At 44.4% G+C, this 18,323-nt stretch overlaps 1 protein-coding gene and 1 long non-coding RNA gene across 10 annotated transcripts in view; one reads left to right on the forward strand and one right to left on the reverse strand.

Annotated features, from left to right (window-relative positions):
* The window catches only part of PIP5K59B (Phosphatidylinositol 4-phosphate 5-kinase 59B), a 101,185-nt gene extending 95,954 nt beyond the window's left edge, over positions 1-5,231 (reverse strand). For 6 of the 9 annotated variants that reach the window (XR_007599557.3, XM_050178310.3, XM_050178308.3 and 3 more), the window contains exons 1-2: positions 4,913-5,228; positions 3,607-3,647 (exon numbers count right to left, since the gene is read on the reverse strand). Coding sequence is in view for 7 of the 9 variants with exons in the window: in XM_050178310.3 (XP_050034267.1) it covers positions 3,607-3,647; positions 4,913-5,009 (138 nt within the window). In the remaining 2 variants the exon portion in view is untranslated. Of the gene's footprint in view, positions 1-3,606; positions 3,648-4,912 lie in introns of all 9 variants that reach the window. The other 3 variants (XR_008612576.2, XM_050178311.3, XM_050178314.3) reach the window with 3 other exon arrangements.
* Positions 5,232-5,344: 113 nt separating this feature from the next.
* Positions 5,345-18,323, forward strand: part of LOC126530972 (uncharacterized) — a 39,575-nt gene continuing 26,596 nt past the window's right edge. Inside the window, exon 1 of the long non-coding RNA XR_011894779.1 lies at positions 5,345-5,486. This is a non-coding gene — a long non-coding RNA (uncharacterized lncRNA). The remainder of the gene's footprint in view (positions 5,487-18,323) is intronic.

An 18,323-nucleotide genomic window follows, 5' to 3' on the forward strand; every position in this document is an offset into this window, starting at 1 on the left:
AATTGCCCTCAAGGTTGAGACAGCTGCCATCTGCTTGAAGAGTACCTTATCTGCAACTGTAAAAATATGTTGTATGGTGCAGAAAATGTATAGTTATTTAACTACCTTCTATATTCTGCACAAGTGGAATAGAAAGTGCATTTGCAACAGTGACCTGTTTTAACTAGTATTAAAAAATCTTTTTACAAAACTCACAAAAGCACAAAAACTGGAAATAACTTTGCTACAGTAAAAAAGAAGCCACAACAGAAACACGCATGAAATGATACCACCACCTGTGCACAACTGACAAAGCTGTCAGAGAAAGAATGTGCGTCTAAATTCCTGGATGAAGTTAGAAAGGTCGAAATGAAGCAAGCTATCCGACAACTTGATTTCACCATAGTAAAAACACAACCACACACAATTATTTGATGGAGGTAGGAACCTGTTATAATGCATGACAACAGACAATTCATAAGAACCCTCCGAGGACTCTCTCTTTATGGTACACACCACGAAGACTATATAAAGAATAGTGAACATGGAACACCAAGCCTGTCTACTCAAACCTCCTTGGCTTTGCGAATTAATTTATTGCCTAGGCCCTGAGGTCATGTCTAGATTCATTTTGTCATTTTGTGTGTTTTTCTTTTATTCTAAATGGGACCCAGGCAGTTGCAGGGTGCTTGCAATGCACTCACATGCAGTGCATGAAACTACATCAGACAATGTACAGGCACTGTGCTGTCAAAGATGCGTAATTCAAAGTATGGAGTCCAAAAGCTGCATAGCAGGCCATGTGAGATAGCATAAGGAGAGGCTCTAGACTAATTTTGACCCCTGGTGTACTTCATCGCGCAGCTCAATAAATGTATACAAATGTTTTCACTTTCTACACCCATCGGACTGTGGCCATCATGGCTGGGAAATGAACAATATTGTGTGCAGCAGCAGAAATGTCATAGCCTCTGAGCTAATGCATCAGGTATAGATGCACTGTTTAAAATTATGGTAGCTGCAGCAAATTCACCTCCTTGAAGGCCAGTCTGAAGCAGTGACATGGCTCGCTACACTTGCTTACTGGCACTCTGAATAGTTCTAATAAAAAAGTTTTAAGTGATAGAATTTTGTCTCCCAAGTCTGTTCAAGAGGTGCCCCATTTCCTCAATTGCAAACAGAATGTGCTTTCAATTAAATTCTCCCTTGAGTGGTATCTGAGTTGAATATTTGTGCACGTCATGCACTTCAGAAGCTGCCCTTGATGCTGCAACATGGCTCGCCCCACCTACTCAACGGTTCTCTGTAGTGCAGACAAAAAAAAAGAAAGTGGTAGAATCTTGTCTCCAGGTCCGGTCTAGAGGTGTCCTGTTTCCTCAAATGGAATACAGAATGTCCTTTTAATTATATTCTTCCTCAAACAGCATCCAAGTTGAATATTTGTGAATATCATGCATTTCAGAAGCCATCTTTCTATCAAACTTCTGAAATTGATATTAAGCTGAATATTTTCACCTTTAAAAGATGTTCACGTAAACTTTATTGTTGCGTTAATGTGCTCTTGCATGTAGTATGTGCAATCAGCTGACTAACCTCACGGTTATGTCCCTTGTGTACACTTCTTGTATGCAGTAATGTGCACCATAGTTACAAATCTCTTGTACGTTAGTGAAAGTATGAACACGAAATGACTCAAGAGCACTCAGTAATCTTAGCAGCCTTTAGCTCTAGCCTAATTTTGTAGTGAAAACAAAAGGCTTTTATAAAAGCTTTCATGAATGTATATAGTGCTCATTATAAATTGTGTAGAAGATGAAACATGAATGGTTGGGTCCGTTTTTATCTCATTACTCAAGACTGTCCACTCCTTTGGTTTGTTCCAAGTACTACGCACATGCATGGGGTGGAGAATGTGCTACAAATTAGTGCTATGCAGATACTATTTGGAACCTCATTTTGTGGATGTTGACAAAATGATTTGCTCACAGAAAACATGTTTGCATATGAAACTTGTTTCTAAACATCCTGACGATGTGGTGGTAGCAGACACATATCACTATCTGCAATTCTGGGTTAAAATTTTACAGCAATTTCTTCCCCCTGTCTTTCAGAGCAGCAATAGTGCCCTAAGGAGCACTGATATATAATGACATTGTGAGTTGATGGAGCTTATACATGCTACTACATAAATGAGTCGGAATTTTACACATATCAGCTGTATTAGCTCCGTAACAATGTGTAGTCTCTGTCATTTCTGTTCAGAATGATAGAATGCTGTGCTAAATGAAGAATCATATATTCGAGGGCAAATTTAATGTTTCCGCGACAGTGATAGAGCTCAAGGAATGCCATACGAATCAGCAAACGACGTATACTTGAGTACCACATCTTGAATTTAGAGACTGCAGTGACATTGCACCTTATTTTCCTTACAGTGCTGCACTGTAGACAGCAGTAGTGAAGGCTGTACATATTTATCAATAGACAAGTGCACCTTGTGCATAGAAAAGGGCATGATTTACATTACGATTTGTTAGGCATGCTTGAAGAAGACATAAGTTACGTCCACTATTTTTGAATACTGGTTGCAAGTGACAATTACAGGCTGTCAAATGAATGAGGGCTGTTGCTGTGCTAGGTGCATTGCTTTGGACTAGCAACGCTGCATCAATGTTGGATAATGTGCAGCAGTTAAAGATGATGGCAGTGCCACACACCAACACACAATTTATTCTGAGTGAAGAATGTATTTATGTGGCTATGAATTGTAAATAAAATGTGAAATATAATTTGAAGACGATGACATGAAGTGTCTGAGTATAATAAACACATAAAAAACATTATGTATTCTCCTTCTGAGTGTACAGTTTTCAACAATTAAAACCCGATACCTGGAACACGTGGCTCCCGGTGCTTGTGCCACTGCTTAGCACTGGGGACATCAAGCTAAATAATCATGGTATTAGATCAAAGTGAGAGACTGTGATGCATTGTGACTGCAATCGGTCTACCAGCATTCACCCAGAGCTCTCTGGTGATGCAAAAAGCACAGGCCATCATGCTGTTAGAATACCGTGTTTCAATTGCTGAGCACTGTAACTGGTTCTTTATTATGTGTTGCCAGTGCAGCTTCTCTCTACGCTGCAGAGCATTATCAGTCAATTTCAAGCAACAAAGTCTGGTTTAGCCATAATTATATTGGATGCTACTAATAAAAACGGATGTCTTTCAATTCATAGAGTAGCTTTAAAATGTATCCTGTGGCAGCAAACATTTGTCCTGAAATAAATGTCAAGATCTCTATGCCAATATGGATGACTCAACAAAAGAATGCCGTTGGTGAGCGTCATCATTGTACTAGGTGCTGCTGAGAGCACTGAAGAATGAAATACTTTGCATGCTGGCAAGAAGTCGACGACTTTAACGTTACTAATTGTGCTATATGCACACGGTTTGGGAAATCTCATTTTTATAGGCCATCCTGTGGAAAAAAAAAGCAAGCAGCATAATAATAATAAAAAAAAAAGATTTCGGAGGCCACAGGTACAGTACACTTTGAAAGCTACACTGCCACTGAAAGGAGAGGCACCACAAGTATGGGTATGCCTACAACTCCTGTATACTCACATCAATTGGAGGTGGCTTGGGCTTTGGTGCCCGCTCTGTGACTGCAAAGAGAGGAAAGTAACAGCATAAGTGAAGGAAGGATATGGAATGAAGTACTTTAACTGGTAAAGTCACAACTTCAACAGCAGGCAAGTTGCAGCTCTTTCTAAAGTGGCTTATCTGTTCATTACCCAACATTGCATGCAAGGGGTGCCTTGAAACATACCTGGCGTCACCATCCTCCAAGATATACTATAACTGTGAGAAAATGGCTGAAACGACAAGCGTAAGCTAAAGCAATCCTTTTACGTTATGAACGTCTGTTTCAATGCGGAATAAACGTACGCGACTAAAGCAATTATTTTACGTTATGAACGTATGTTTCAACGCGGAATAAATGTACGCGACGCTGTGTACTATTGACATAGCAGAACGATTTCGTTTCACGGAGCCCTCGCAATCGCAAAGCTTGAGAATTCTGTGCTCTGATAAATATGTCTCGGCTGCACGAATTGGATATCGCAACAATTGTGTCCTCCGGCATCCTCAATTGCACCAGTTATCGGCAAAGTCTATCGCAAATGCGACACAGTCGGCCCAGCCTCTTTAGTGTCAAAGCACTTGGCCTACGGAATGCGGCTGCACTGCGAAGCGCATGAAGGAAGGATAAAGTTCCACAGGTGCACTGATTCCCAGAAAGACGAAGTCCAATCACGTGCATTATTTATTTCCAGCCTGCTCTCCGAAACGGGGCTTGATCGGCAGAGGGAGAGGGTTTCAAAAACAAGAAGCAATTATTTACGCACTCGAAGCGAAGTATTTTGACACGTCCGTGCCTAGCAATCGCATAGGCTTACGGGACTTTTGGTGCTTAAGCGATCTGTCCCGTGTTTCGCCAACAGAAACCGCGCTCCCCGGCATTACGAATAGGGAGGTGTCAGCAACAAGGGAAGTTGCATCTGATCGGCAGGTCAGACGATAGGATCCCCGCCGTGCTTGCATCAGAGCCGCGACCGTGCCCGTGACTTCGAATGCCCTATTTAACCAGTCGCGGAATGCGGCTCTGCAGGAAGCTTTGAAACCCGCGTCTGGTGAGCGGCTACAACCTGCGGCCTACTAAAGCACTGGGTGTCATAGGCGTGAGGGGAGGGGGGTCACGAATGATTCAAGCCGGCGAGTTACGAGCGCCAACAGCAATCAGTCCCATGCAGAGCCCGCAGGGACAGCTCTCCAATAGGAGGAAGGCGTTTCCGGATTCTCGACAGGCGTCCGGGCGCCAGCGAGACGCGATCGTGAGCGATGGGCGTGACAGCACGGGGACACGTACCGGTGATCTCCCGTTCTTCCAGCGCGTTCGTGCTATACACAACCACCGAATCGGTGTCCGGCGCAGCAGCCGGAGGCAGAGGAGTCTCGGAGGCCATCTTGATTTTTCTGTCAATTCCAGCCGCGGCCGGGAGATATCGCTCGCCGGGGATGAATCACTTCAGGATCCGCATTGTGCGTCCGCGCTGCACGACAGCACGCCGTCGCACGAGTCACATCCGAAGCAATCACACACGGCTCAGGTGTTATCGGGCATCTGGCTGGCGTTCTTCGTCGCACATAAACAAGCAGAACAGTACATGCACACACACACACACTTAATAGGCCTAACTGCCGAGCTTTCTGCGGTTGTTCGATGCGACGGTGCTGCCATCTCTGAACCGCACTCGCCGTCTGGAGGCGCCACCGGTACCGAACGCTCGAATGCGCGTATTGCACGCGTATTGCGCGTATCGGCGGTCGCGCTTTGCGCTTCAGTATCCCTGTGCGCATTCTGTTCTGGCGCTACAAATCAACGCGCTTCCCTACCTCGCCGGAATTTCTCTACTGAAAGCGTTCGTCGCCTCCAGACACACGTGAGCCACTTATTTCGATCGCACTGACGCGTCAGACAGTCGAGCACGGGATGGTACCAACAGGCTTTGCAAACGCGTTGCGGCGCGTTTTTTAAGCTGCGTGCTTGGCTTTCATTGACCTCAATGCCTCAACTTGATGTTTTCTCACCGTCGAAATCAGCAGTTATGTCGTCCTTGTGGTGGAAAGACCGTCAACGTGAAGTGCATAGCGAGTCAACATTGACAATTTTTTTTTCAGCAATTGATTGTCTGCATTAGTCAAATTCCACTAGTCCATTGCTTTTCTGAAGGATTTCTGGCTGCTCATTACTATACGCTATCCGACAGCAGACACTACGGGGACATTATACTTTGTTTGGTCTCACTGAAGCAATAAATGTTAATACACTGTGATATGTAGCTTTACTTGTCTCTTCACAACGGCGTATTGTGCAGCGATACTTACAACTCCCCAGATGACGCGAAACGTCCCATCGACGTCCCTGAAAGATCCACACGACCCACACTTAAATGAAAATATCCAGTAGACCTCGCAGCTACGTCATGGCTAGTCGGCAAGGTCCGGAAAACGTGTCATGGTGGACATGAACTGGCATGTGCAATCAGCGCGCGAAATATTTTCTACGAACTTATACCAGGACATGGCCTGTCAGGCGGCTGTGTGTCTGCTTCCCAGACAGGCGTTCTCTATAAATTTACATAAAATTTAGCTCCGGCTACTAGTGACGTCCCAGGACATCGCACCCGGACTTTTTCCGGCCATCGCATATGAATATAGTCGACCTCCCATAGGTTCGGTCTTTTAGCTTCCTAGAAACAGAAACATGTTTTCTGAGATGTTCAAATTATAACACACAGCTATAACGTCTCTATCTCATGCGTATACCGCACATCCCGTATTTTCTGATAGCATTGAAACTGAAAACTGCATTTAGTTACATATCCCACCTGGGCCATTCAGAAGGTCTTGAACAAGGGAACTGCCCAGTGCAGTTCCATTCTTCTATGCGGAAGCAATATATCTGTTCTTGGCACGTGGCTGACATTTCATGCTGGACGTTGTACATGTTATACATGTGACAATTAGCTTATGTTCAACTATGCTTTTCTGTGGGTCTATGTTATATGTTAGTGAGTGAGGACTCGGACACTACTTTGAGAATTTGCCGTGTATACAATCCTCCTTTTCTCGTATACGTTATCGTCCTGGTGGAATTGTGCCGTTATTGTGACTCAATGTTCGTATCATCTCTTGTTTAAATAAACTTTTTCTAAACACATGTACAGGGTGTCCCAACTGTCATGCACCGAGATTTAAAAAAATATGCAAACGCGACGTAGCTGGACAGAACCAAGGTAATGTTGTTTGCCGTCGCATGGAGATACTCAGAGTACTTTTTGCACTCCGCCTAATTGCATAATTAGTCTTAATTAATTAATCATATTCTCATATGTTATAATTAGATTAAAGATGTCAATGAGAGAATTGTAGAGCAACATGGAAAACTCCCGATACAGCTTTCTGTTGCTCAGTACGTGCTGCGTAAGAGTGTTTTTCCGAGCGTGAAAGAAGCCCGCGAAGAAACGCAAAATTGCCGCGCGATCGTGGCCGCTCGAGGAACTTTGCGTCTGTAGCGACGTCTGTAAGACCTGCAGTCGGCTGCTTTCTATTTTTTTTTTCCAGGGTGGTCTCGGAGAAACCCATGGCACGCCGTCTGTTTTAGCGGGGATATCCACTGGACGTCGTAATGTCCCGAGTCAGATGACCTGCGAACGTTCCTAGACTATATGTGGCTCATCGGTACTCCGTCACTGGCGGGATTGTACCGTTGGAATACCGCCTAGACGTCGGCGACTAATGCAGGAAAGCCAGCTAGGATCTCGTGGCATTATTAACCATTTCTTTCCTGCATTTCGAGTTTCTTAGCACAGTCATACTTTGAAACTGCAGAATTGTTATTAATCATGTAATTAGCATAAATGAAGAAGCGCTAAAAGGGAAGAGGCGGTGGGCTCGCGTGTAACCTAAAAGATTGACTTGGTCATGTTTAACGTTTCCGTAAGCATCCGCACACTAAAAATCACACACAGGAGTTATACAGGGCATATGTCACTGGAAGAATTGAGAGTTAGGAAATGGCGATAACATTTGGCGTATAATCACGTTTTATTCTTATTCTTATCCCCGTCATAATATTACAGCATAAAAAAACCGGCTTATGCCACTGTTGCGGGCTTGCAGCGGCAATGAGAGTGTCTTGCATTCAGAAGCTACAAAACACAGTTTAAGCAGTAATACTGTTTAAAAAAAAATTAAATTATGGGGTTTTACGTGCCAAAACGACTTTCTGATTATGAGGCACGCCGTAGTGGAGGACTCCGGAAATTTCGACCACCTGGGGTTCTTTAACGTGCACCTAAATCTAAGTACACGGGTGTTTTCGCATTTCACCCCCATCGAAATGCGGCCGCCGTGGCCGGGATACGATCCCGCGCCCTTGTGCTCAGCAGCCCAACACCCTAGCCACTGAGCAACCACGGCGGGTTGTAATACTGTTTAAAGAACCTGTTTAATGTTTTATTATAAGAAACAGTAATACTGTTTTCTTGTCTCACGATAAGCATATGCAAGAGAAAAAAAAAAGAAGGGGAGTGTTGTCAGGAAATTGTCAAGTGTTCTGTGCGACTTTCTCACCTAATGTTTTTTTTTTCTTTTTTCTAACTTTGTGTATACGGAGTTCGAAGAATGGCAAAATATCACAAGTGAGACAAAATAACGAGAAAAAAAATATCTACCGCATGCTGGCACTGTGCAGGACCTAAGCTTTGTAGAAGTTAGCACTGCGCCGTATCAGTGCACGATGCTTTGGCTTCTATTATTCTCGCCCACAGACTACATCATAAAGAGCTGGTTGCAACAATGCCCGCCTACTGTTGTTATTCCAATAAGCGTAGCTAGCAGTCTTTCAAACATAAAAAATTATTTTCTGCTGTGTCGGGCGCGGCAGAAGTGATACATTCACCTGTGAAGGGGAAAGGGGCTATCTGCTTGCCCATCCGTGACCTTTATGGCGAAATGTGCACGGTACCGTATATTGCGAGGACATATATTGGAGGCAGGAGGCATGACAGTACGTATTACTTATAACCAACGCGCAATAGAAACGAGGGCGAAGAACAAATAATTAAAGGTGCGCAGGCTTGCACAGCTTGCGGTTGTTGGCAGGACGTCATTGATCTTCTAGCTTCGACTTGCTTTTGTGCATTACCAGAACTCGCGCTGCAAGGTGCAGAACTCGTCAGATGCAGCACACGATTGAAAAAGCCTACCGTATTTATTTATTTATTTATTTATTTATTTATTTATTTATTTATTTATTTATTTCACATATATTCAAGACCAGCAGGAGTTACAGAAAGGTGTCGGGGTAAAAAACAAACACAGAATGCATTAACGATATGTGTACAGCATTATTGATGTTGTTTGTGTCAGTGATGAGCGCGACTGAAAAAGTGATGGCAGTCCACGCTTGTCACATGGATGGAAAAGCCACTGTTAAGTGCTTGTACGGCAGACTGACACCCCAACTTTCAGGCTGCGGTCAATGCAGGACGTAATATACAAGAAATGGAGGGGACAGACAGGGTTTCTTTTAAAAGGGGGTTGAAATAAACTTTATGAGAAAAGGCGGGCACGAGAACATTTGCGGCGTGAAGAAAGATGAGGTAAGTTAAGAATTTGTTTCATGCAGGTAACACCATAGCATAGTGAGAATAGTTCGACAAAACGAAGCGTGCTGCACGGTTTCGTACACTTTCCTAAGCGAGAAATGGCAGAGACTGGGACGTATCCCAAATGGCTGAAGCGTATACTGCAATTTTGGGTGAACCAGTGCTTTGTAAAGAGTTAATTTTGGAGAGGAAGTGGCGCAGCTAAAATTACGGTGTAAGTATTCAAGCATGCGGTCATGCATTATTAGTTACGTAGTCAAAATATCCGTACCAAGAGCGGTTATTTGTTATGTGAAGACCAATATGCTCGTAGGAGGTGACTTCCGACACAGGAACACCATTAATAAAGTAATATGCATGCATGGTAGTCAGTCGAGGGGGGGGGGGGGGAGGGGGCTCCTCCCCCCAAATTTTTTCGTGATGTCATGTGCCGCCGACCAAAACAACCCCCGGCGCCGGAAATCGGGCTGGATTTCGCGGCAACGCTCATGCACCGGGAGTCACATATCGTACAGCAAGGAGCCGCATTCGAACATGACGAGCGGGCTCATCGCGGCATCTCGCGGAGGCCGCGGAATCTACGGAGTGCACGGATTTCAGTTCTGAAACTTTATGGGTATAACGTTCTCATCACCACGTCGCTGCCATCGCCACCTCACCTGCCTTCGTGGAAGAAGTAACAAGTGTTCTATCTGTAAAATAACATAGTGGGCAACCTCCTGTATTTTCGTACCACTCATCCCTTATGTAATACCCCGCAAGGGGTCTTTAAGGTAATAAAATGAAATGAAATAAACTTTTGATGCGAGAGGTGCATTGGCATTTCCAAAATCGTGCTTCAGATTTTCAATTCCGGAACTTTGCGGGTTTAATGTTGTCATAACCATTTGACGCCAAATGTGCACTGACTTTTCTAAAGTCGTACATCGGACCATACAACGAGACAAGCCAAATCAACACGCTATCAGATAAGTTGACAAAGCACGCAGCGAAGTCCGATGAGCCGAAGCGTTGTGGTGGTTCATTTGTGCCGTCATGTCACAGGAAAGAATATAAACATCCTTTTTCACCTGCGCCAAAGCATTCAGGTCGAGACAGTAAAACCAGCAAAGGTAACTACGATCTTATTTATTTTTATACTTTGACTTTTACACGCGAGGACTCATTGAGCCTCTTCAATTTTTTTTTTCTCGCTACCCGCGGACTGCCGGAACCAGCCAGAGCGCATGCGTTTTTCTCGTGTTGCCCCGACCACCGCGCGGCGCACTTCGAGGCGCGTTCGTTTTTTTCTAGCCGAGTGGATTTTCATCTGGCAGAGCTTTGGACGCTTTCTGGCTAGCAGACGAGAAAAAGAAACATTGCATTGTCACTCGCCGCCATCACTGCGGGGACTCGACGGACTGCAACGCGTTCGCTTGAGCGCAACCTCTCCGGAAAATTTTGTCTCGCCGGTGTAAGACACCGAGCAGTATGCGTATATTCTCTGTGCACCAAGCGTCTCACGTTTTCTTCGACATTCCTTCGGTAGCCACATCAGGTGCCCAAAGTAGGCATTCCAGTGTGGCCAACATGCTTTCCTTGCGTTTTTTTTTCATTTCCGTGCCTCCGCCCCACAAAAGAAAAAAAGGCATTGTTGCGGCACAGCAAATTCTCCCATGGTGAAAGTTCGATTTTGTTACTTCTTCTTTTGCGGAAAGTAATGGGCCATGGGACACTTCCTCTGCCGGATACTATTATTATATTATTGCGATAGAAGTTATATGGACACTCCAGGCGCGTTCTTGCCGTCGCCGTCACCCTCATGTTCCGTATAAAATCCAAGGGCGATAACATCGTGACCGTGCACCGCATGCTGTATGTGCGAGTGGAAGAGTATGGGGAGGGGGGGGGGGGTGGCATGGGGGAGCCGACGATGGTGGCTCAGTCTTGTGTGCGCAAGGGCGCCGCCTCCTGTCGCGCGCGATACATCGGGGGGAGGGGAGGGAGGGGAGGCTGTGATCTGTGAATTTGTGGTTGCGCAACATGTTTATTTCCCTGGTTTGAAGCATTATATTCAGCGACTTTTTCTTAATTTAGTAGATTTACTAAAGACTTATACGTATATTTAGATATCTTGTTGCGAAGTTTTGGGTATACGTGCAGTGAACTTTGTTTCCAGTGACACTTTCTTGCCCTTTATGGAGCTGTATCTTCGAATTTGTATATTGCTTTCTATCTTCACATTTCTAATGTACGAGGGCGAGTCAAATGAAAGTGAGCCAACCCACCCCGCGCAATAATGGTTCGGTTCATTATGTTCAAAGCATGCGCGTAGCACAGAGGCATCTCTCATTTACAACAGTGACACGCAGGTGTGAGGATGAAGACTCTTTAATGCTCTCATACAGCGGGTTGAACATGGTTGCGTGACATAATAGACATAGACACTCCAAAAGTTGAACAACGTGGTGCCGTAAGGTTTTTGGCAGCTGAAGATGTTTCCCAAAAAGAAATTAGTCGCCGTATGGTTGCCGCGTGCGTTGAACATTGCATTTCATTGGCCACTGTGAAGCGTTGGAGGAAACGGTTCACAGAAGGACGTGAAAGTTGCTAAGGCGATCCAAGACCGGGCCAAAGCCACCGTGCAATCATCCCCAGCACAATTGCAAAGGCTGATTAGACAATAACGGAGGATAAACATCGATGAATTGGCAGGGCATGTGAACATCAGTCACGGTTCGGGTCACACCATAATTCACAAACATCTCAGTTTTCAGCTCTTGTGTGCGCAGTGGATTCAAACCACCGCCAGAAGACCGAGAGGTTCGGCGCTGCCTTGACTCATTTAATCCCGCATCACAATGAGAGTGACGACTTTTTGTCTGCAGTTGTGACCGGGGACGAATCATGGTGCCGCTTCTACGAGCCTGAAACACGACGACATAGCTTACGGTGGAAACATTTGAATTCACCATCCGCCAGGAAAGCAAAGACAGTCACTTCTGCCGGAAAGGTGTTGACTTCTTTTTTTTCGATCGTCAGGGGCCATTATTGATCGAATTTGCTAAACCTGGAGAGACTATCAATCACTTCCGATATTGTGAAACGTCGGATCGGCTGCGTGTCGCAATTAAAAACAAACGACGTGGAAAATTGAGGAATGGGGTCATGTTGCTCCACGACAATGCCCGTCCACACGTCGATGATGTGCTACAAGACTGGCAATATTCAAGTGCGAAACGCTGCAACATCCACCATACCGCCTAGACCTGTCGCTCTGCAACTTCCACATTTTGGAGCATTTGAAAAAAAGCAGCTCAAGGGAATCAGATTGGTGTCGGACGATGACGTGAAAAAGTCAGTTACAGACTGTTTGAAACAGCAACCCAAGGAGTTTTGTCAGACGGGAATCACGCGACTCGTTAGTCAGTGAGACAAATGTTTAAATGCTCATGGAGACTACTTTGAATAAAGTACCCCGTTTGTCATATATTCGCATTGGCCCACTTTCATTTGACCCACCCTCGTAGATTTTACAGAACTCCTGCTTTTTATATGTCCTCTCTGTTTCGACTATAGTTTCGGTGCAATTAATCACAATACACGACCGGTGACAGCTGCTCCTGCGCAATACATTGTAACAGAGGATAGCATCCATGAGATTTTTCCCTGGTCGTTGTATATGTGCAAAAATGTAAAGAAGGTTCTTGAATGACAGAGAGAGAGAAATGCAAATGAGAGAAAGGCAGGGAGGTTAACAAAGTGTTTTTAAAATATTTGTCCTTAACTTGCTAATTTCATGGCCTTTACATTTTTCGTATGAGCGGCATGCACTGCTTTGCCAGTTTCAAACTGATACATTTATAAAGCTCGTGTGATACTTTTTTTACTTACTAAATAGACAGAAAACATGTAAGTATTGATATCAGTTATTTCGGGCCCAATTTTTGAGACATGCTAGTATGTTCTTTTATGAAAAAATTCATATTTTACTTGTCTTGATAGTGCGTGGAGTTCAAAAGTTCGTTTGCAGCATCTTTGTGGCAATGGCAATGCAGTTATTATTAATGTATTTCACCCCTCGACAAATTCTACAATGAGGAGGCCGAACTGCAACTAGAGCACCCCCCCCACTCCCCCACCCCGAACGAAATTTCTGGCTACGCCACTGATGGTAGTCTTAGAACAACAAAATATATGCACAGCCTTACGTTTACTTTAGTTAAGTTGCATGCACAAATTAGAACAGTAAGTTACGCGGTTAATGTCATCCTGGAGTTCTTGGAACCAGAAGGACTAGTAATTTTACTATAGAGCACACAATCGCCCATGAAGGGCTTAATTGATGAAGAAAGAACACAGTTGGGAATATCATAAATGTACCTTAAGAAGGAGACTTAGAACGCAGCCTTGCGGCAACCCAGGTGATGCATTATAGAAAGTCTAGAATTACAGCTGTTCGGGCTTAGAAACTGATTCCGATTAAAGATAAAAAATTATTCAGTCAAGCATTTTTACATCTTGGTTTTGCTCAGCCAGCTTAAGCACAGGTAAATCGTAAGACCCATAGTCGAAGGCTATGGCGAAATCAAAAAAATACACTGTCGACGTAGGCACCCAGATCATAATGGGCATAAAGATATTTAGTGAATGATAAGAGCTATGTCTCACATAAAAGAACTTGCGAAAACCATGTTAACAAAGGCTACAAATGGAGTAAAACTCTGAAAACTCTGCCAAGTGCGAATATATGATGCGCTCTAGAATTTTATGCAGAATGCTTGTTAATGATCGAATAGGTCCATATAGTTGCTGGGTAAGGGTGTATTACCTGAGTTATGTATTGAAATCACCTTTCTCACGCACTGCATAAACGTAAAAAATTAATGAAAGTAGTAAAAACGATCAAAGGACGAAAACTGTAAGATTAAATGTTGCAGTGTTACTAGTTCTGATGAAAGCCTGGTGACCTGTAAAAATAATAATAAGAAAACAAGAGAAAAGAAAAAGCCTTTGCGAATTCGAATAAAAGCTGTCTGCAGACTCTTTCTTTTCTTTCTTTCTTTCTTTCTTTCTTTCTTTCTTTCTTTCTTTCTTTCTTTCTTTCTTTCTTTCTTTCAAACGCCAGTGCATTGAAGACATGGCGATATTTACGTTATTACAAAATATTCACTATGCGTTTCCCGCCTGTGAGGCTCCTTTTTTTTGTTTTGTTTTAATGTGTGAGCATTCCTTGGCGAGAACCCCAGCAAAATGTGTATGTCACGCGAAAAGCGTAATGCCTTATATGTGTACAAACATGCGTAATTTGCGAAGGCATTTAATCGTTATAGTAGTGTAAATGTAGATGTTTGGTAGCTTTATAAGCTATAGGGAACAAATGAAACAAAAAAGATGATCAAGAGAATATTTATATGATCAGATTTATGCATACCCATAGGGATCGATACATAGGGCCCCATAGAAAATGCATGGGGAAGCCAAATGTAGGGGTGGGCAAACTTGAAATTTAGGGGTGAGTCTACCGAAATTTGGGGGTGGGTCAACTTGAAGGTTGGATGTAGGCCAACTTCTTTAATTTGCTTTCTTTGTTACGACCTTGACGTGGCGACGGCGACGTAACCATTTTTTTTTCAGGAATGTAATGTGGCTCACGCAGGCCTGCCACGCTGCGGTCCATGGTTCGAGTCCCGATCAGAATTGTTTTTTAAGCACTACTGGTCATTTACTATTACACTTATAACGATTGCATGTGTTAACCTGACCAATTATGCATTTATGTTGCAGATATAAGGCGTCACGGGACGGACAAATTTTGTTGGGGCACTCGCCAAGGAATGCTTCCGCATCAAAAGACTGATTCCATCGAGCATGGCCTCCAATAACTGGCGGAGTGCGCAACCTTGGAGGCCATTGTTGAACAGTTCGTGGCAGTTCTCCCGTGACACGAGTATAGTTCGACTGTATGCTTTAATTTTGGCGCCCTGGAAGCCCACTTCGCCACTGTTATATCATTTATGCAGTGAAAGCCACCTCTACATCGATGGCTCCTGAGTACTGGAATAATGTTCGGCGTTTTCTGCGTTTAGAAAGAACTACGGAAATATCTGAGAATAGAAAAAGAAGGTGCAAAAATTTCTGTGATAAATGTCATAAAATATCATTAACTACGCCGCTATTATTTCGTGCTCTCACAGCCAACGTCATGTGAGTAAAATTGAAGCCATCCAAAAGAAATGTGTCCGCTTTATCTGTCGTCGATATGACTGATAATTTTCGCCTTCTTCTGCTCTTTCTGGCCACATTTACTGCAACCCCTTTTAGTTTTGAAGGGTTTGGCAAGAAGCAGAGACGGCCTAACTCAGGGAGAGACCATGAGCCTGGGCCACGCATTCGTAATTAACCGCATCACACACGCCTTTCCGTATTAACCTTTGACGAATCAAGGATAATACAGGCGAACACAATAATCAGAAAAGCCTTCAAAGCCGCCCTTGGTCTTGCCGAATGCGCTAGCACAGAGAGATTCGAGAGACTGGGTCTGCACAATACTTTTGACGAGTACGCAGTCGCGACGTTATATGCATAGAAAGAACGACTTTGTACTTCAACTCAGGGCAGGGAAGTATTGGTCAGGTTAGGCTTTACACTGGGACCCCAGTAGAGTGTAAAGGAAACGGCACAGATAGACCGCAGCGTTCGATCGCACGTCGCGGGGGCCCAGTTCCCAAAAACATGCACCCCAAGTACCATATCCCGGACGACGCATAGCAAGGGTAAAGACTCTTCAGAAACGTTTTGGCATGGGACCGGGAGTGCATTATACGGATGCATGTCAAACCAGCTCAAACACCTTCACCATAGTTTCTACGTGACAGAACAACATAACAACGGCATCCTTCAAAACCACCTCAGTGTGCGTGGCAGAGGTTGCAGCCATCGCTTTGGCCATCCAGGACGCCGAGCACCAAACCAATTCGGCTGTCATATTATCCGACTCACAAGTGGCTTGCCGCCTCTTTCTAAATGGAACGGCACCCCAATCAATGATCAAAATTTTAGGCAATCAACTAGAAGGGCACCGCACGAGGTGTGGTGTCCGGCACACGATATGGTGTCCGGCACACGAGGAAACGCAGGAAACGCGAGGGCAGACCGTATTGCTCGATGATTAAACGTCCCAGCAACGGTATGGCCCAGCGACGACCTTACACCGAATTCTCGTGACAGCAAAGGCAGGAGCGGAAACGTTTTGGACATCCTCACTCCAATTTAAACAGCCAACAGGACAGGGACTGGCGTCGTGTTCAGGCGAATACATACCCAGCCTGCACCACCTACACAGAACACAACCCACGAGGTTCACTGACGAGTGCCCGTGGTGCACAGACACATCCACATTAAAACACATCGCATGGGAGTGCCCCAATAGGTCTCCGCATAGGCAGCCCCATAACACACAAAAATTCACTAATGGGAAATAGGCAGTGAGAGGCATGGCTTACGGAACAAGGACGGGAGATCCGATTGGCTCTTCTTGACCAAGACCAGCGAGCCGAGCCGCTCGTGCCAGTGGGGCTTTGGAATAGGGCTCCAACTATCGTGCCTCATTTTATTTATTTGCATTAAAGTTTTTACTCACTCACTCTTCTGCTCTTTCTTCTTTAAACTTGACTTCTTTATCGACGTGTCGCGTTATGGAAGGTTTCAAGTTCCTTCACTGCATCACTGCATCATTAACGGATCGTGTCGCCTATCAGTGCTGGAATTAGTTGCCTGTGGCTATATTCCTTCTCTTCGTATAGAAAAGTTATTTGCAGAACTGTCGATTATATAGTTGCATGTTTCCGTTTTGCTTCTTTTACAGTATATTGTGACTGTCGCCTGCTTAGCATCAGTTATTAGGTGCACTTCTGTTATAGCATCTTGTTCTGTATCATGTGCCCACTCCTGCAATAGCCCTCTAAAGCTGCAGTATGAATGATTGAATGAATAAATAAATAAATAAATAAATAAATAAATAAATAAATAAATAAATAGGCTCCGTGGCCAAAGCACGACGGCCGGCTTTCTCTTTCTTTCTCTCTTCTCCCTCTCACTGATGCAAATGATCACGCACGCAAACGCACCTTTTGTAACTTCGTTGTAAATGCCATCTAATTGTATGTTCTTTCGTTTTTTCTTTTAATTTTTGTTTTCAGCTTACTCGAAAATTTATGCCTGTTTTGGTTTGAGGCTTCGGATAATTGCTGTCGATGGACAGTCACTGTACAGGCGAGCAGAGAAGTGGACGAAGTGTAAGGACCGTGGTGACAGTGTTAAAAAATGTTTTCGCATATTTAATTCAAAACGTATTCACACGACCACGTCACACAACATCCACTGAGTGCCTTGGATACTGTCGCGTGAGAACGTGCCCCATGAACTTCGATGTTTAAACACCGGGCTGTCACGTCTCTTTATTGTAACGTCAAGTCCCTTCCTCATTCTCGTGGAAATTGCTTTTACAGAATACCGTTCATCACAAGAACACAGATAAAACTTTATTGAAGAACATTCCCGGCCCAGACCTATAGTGATTGGGCGGAAGACGACTGATGAGGCAGTGGATATGTCAAGCATTGTAAGTTGTTTACCCCCTCTCTCCCTCCTCCATTCCCTTACTTTTGTTATGCCCCACTGGAGCGTTTAAAGCAAAAATAAAGTGATGACGACGATTATGTGAGCGTTGTCGCAGAGAGGCAACGTCGAGATATCGTCTGCTAGTCTGTCAAGTTGTTGACCTCGGTTTCCACGATCCTGCCGTCGAAGGTCACGAGGTCCCCGGTCGGGTAAGTCATCGGTCGAGGTCTGGGTAAACGTTGCTCAGTGGATCTGGGCCTGTGAACAGGACTTCGGAGTGAGTGCAAATTCTGCAATAATAGTCAAGCAGGAACGCCGCGTACAGTGCAGAAAAACGTCAAAACCTCCTCGTGTCATTGGTACCCGATTAATTAGGTACCTTGCCATCATTTTGCTTCAAAATGAACTCGGAAGCAATTAAGTGAAATATTCATGCCGAATAAAAATGCAGATGCACGCGGAATTGTTTTGTCAAGCAAACTGGCCCTCGCCTAAGGCTCAAAA

The sequence above is a fragment of the Dermacentor andersoni genome, chromosome 5 (assembly GCF_023375885.2).
Source record: "Dermacentor andersoni chromosome 5, qqDerAnde1_hic_scaffold, whole genome shotgun sequence".
Classification (NCBI taxonomy): Eukaryota; Metazoa; Arthropoda; class Arachnida; order Ixodida; family Ixodidae; genus Dermacentor; species Dermacentor andersoni.